The sequence below is a fragment of the Oncorhynchus masou genome, chromosome 30 (genome assembly GCF_036934945.1).
Source record: "Oncorhynchus masou masou isolate Uvic2021 chromosome 30, UVic_Omas_1.1, whole genome shotgun sequence".
Taxonomy (NCBI): Eukaryota; Metazoa; Chordata; class Actinopteri; order Salmoniformes; family Salmonidae; genus Oncorhynchus; species Oncorhynchus masou.
Genome location: NC_088241.1, coordinates 7494316 through 7496815, shown reverse-complemented (window position 1 = coordinate 7496815; position 2500 = coordinate 7494316). Strand labels below are relative to the sequence as shown.

Here is a 2500-nt window from a genome sequence, read left to right as displayed (position 1 = left end):
GTCTGTGAGCTAATACACATAAACTACTGAATGAAATCCTCAATCTGTTTTGTACATAAAGTCTGTAGTTACTGTATTACTGGTCAGTACTGGTCTGTACTGGACTGTGCTGGTATTACTGGTCAGTACTGGTCTGTACTGGACAGTACTGGTATTACTGGTCAGTACTGGTCTGCACTGGACTGTGCTGGTATTACTGGTCAGTACTGGTCTGTACTGGACAGTACTGGTATTACTGGTCAATACTGGACTGTACTGGTATTACTGGTCAATACTGATATTACTGGTCAGTACTGGTCTGTACTGGTCAGTACTGGTCTGTACTGCTCTGTACTGGTCTCAACTGATATTACTGGTCAGTACTGGTCTGTACTGGTATTACTGGTCAGTACTGGTCTGTACTCTTCTGTACTTGTCTGTACTGGTATTACTGGTCCGTACTGGTCTGTACTGGTCAGTACTCTTCTGTACTGGTCTGTACTGATATTACTGTCCAATACTGGTTACTGGTATTACTGGTCAATACTGGTCTCTACTGGTATTGCTGGTCTCTACTGGTATTATTGGTCAGACTGGTCTCTGCTGGTATTACTGGTCAGTACTGGTCAATACTGGTATTACTGGGTTGTACTGGTCTGTACTGATATCACTGGTCAGTACTGATCAGTACTTGGCTGTACTGGTCTCTACTAGTATTACTGGTCAGTACTGGTCTCTATTGGTATTACTGGTCAGTACTGGTCTCTACTGGTATTACTGGTCAGTACTGGTCTCTACTGGTATTGCTGGTCTGTACAAGTGGCTGTGGTCATGTAATGGTTTGTACTAGTCTTTACTGAATCTGTTTAGTCCTAGTCTGTATTCATCTGTACTGGTCTCTCCTGGTATTAATAGTCTTACAAGTCATTACTGGTCTTACTGGTCTGTACATGTCAGTACTGGTCTTACTGGTCTGTAGTGGTGTTACTCACTGGTGTCAGTGGTCTCATACTGGGAGTCCCTCTGCAATTCGAATATGTCCACCTCCACACGGGCTTTGGCCCCTCCCTCCATCACACTGTTGATGTTCTCCCTGGCCAGGGCCAGAGCCAGCCGCTCCCCACGCCCACACACTGACTGGTCATCCAGGATCGCAGCTACATGGGGGGAGGGAGATGGAGATATGGAACGGGAGAAAACATTGATGTTACTCACCATTAGACAATAAGACAAAAAGAGAGGAGACAAGCAGAGTATTTACGAGGGGTGTGAAGGCCAGGTGAGTGAGTGGGTGTGTCCTGGTGGAGGGGGGTGAGACACCGGGGGAGGAGGGGGAGACAGACACCTGAGGGTGATCAAGGGATGGAAGGAGGGATGGATGGATGATTGAAAGATGGACACTCACCCATCCGGACGGAGGAGAGCAGGGTAGCCTGGCTTCCGGAGCGTGGTGCCATGGTAACTAGCAGGAAGGAGGAGAAATGTATCGACAGCAGCAGCGCTGGCAGAGCCGGCATCTTCTACTGCTCCTCATGGAGAACGGTCTGCTGGCTGCCTGCTTGCCACCTACAGGACGGGAGGATACATTACAAACACAAAATATACACAAGCACACAGACACACACTCACAAACGCACACACACACATACATACTGTCACGCCTGCTCCCGCTCTTCCCCAGAGAGCCAGGCTCCCCAGCATTGCGCACTCCTGCCATCATCATTACGCACACCTGCCCCTATCACGCTCATCAGCGATTATTGGACTCACCAGGACTCGATCTGTCCCTATATCTGTCTGGTTCCCCACTCTATTCCCTGCTTCTGCATTGATTGTCGTATGTCCTTGTTTACCCGTGTGTTGACGCTGTCTGTTCCTGATGTTTGACTCACCGTATCTGCTTCTCATCCCCGGCATCGGTCCTTACACACACACACAATCGTTCTCACTCTGTGCACACATCTGTAGCTCCGATGGTTACATCTCTATTCAAAGAGCTTGTTACGATCACATGAGACCCACACATGAAATACACACACAAACACACACAGCACTGCCTGCTGCAAAACCACCCTCACTCACTCTGAGTGACAACCCCCGTTCTAAGTGACAGTTTAATGTGTGTGTGAGAATAGACAAGAAGATAAAGTGTGTGTGTGTGGTGCATAGCGTCTTGTTTCTGCTCACTGTCAGCTGGTCATGACCCTCAGTTTGACCTCTGAGATGTGTGCGTGATGTGTGTGTCTGGTATCTGTGTGAGTTGGAGATGAGTCACCTTTGACCTTGTAGGCACAACACAGCAGCTTGACTGCTTCTATCTGACCCCAGGGAGGTGAGGATGTTTTGCCTCTCCCACTTAGCACTCCCTATCTCCCTCTCCCTCTTAGCTCTCCCTTTCTCCCTCTCCCCCTTAGCTCTCCCTTTCTCCCTCTCCCCTTTAGCGCTCCCTTTCTCCCTCTCCCTTTCTCCCTCTCCCCCTTAGCTCTCCCTTTCTCCCTCTCCCCCTTAGCTCTCCCTTTCT

General features: G+C 49.1%; 1 protein-coding gene across 1 annotated transcript in view; it reads right to left on the bottom strand.

The window, feature by feature from the left end:
• The window catches only part of LOC135521946 (glutamate receptor ionotropic, kainate 5-like), a 32923-nt gene extending 30924 nt beyond the window's left edge, over nt 1-1999 (bottom strand). Inside the window, exons 1-3 of the mRNA XM_064947768.1 lie at nt 1872-1999; nt 1385-1545; nt 972-1136 (exon numbers count right to left, since the gene is read on the bottom strand). Of these exons, the coding sequence (XP_064803840.1) occupies nt 972-1136; nt 1385-1496 (277 nt within the window). The 5' untranslated portion in view covers nt 1497-1545; nt 1872-1999. The remainder of the gene's footprint in view (nt 1-971; nt 1137-1384; nt 1546-1871) is intronic.
• Between the last annotated feature and the right edge of the window lie 501 nt (nt 2000-2500).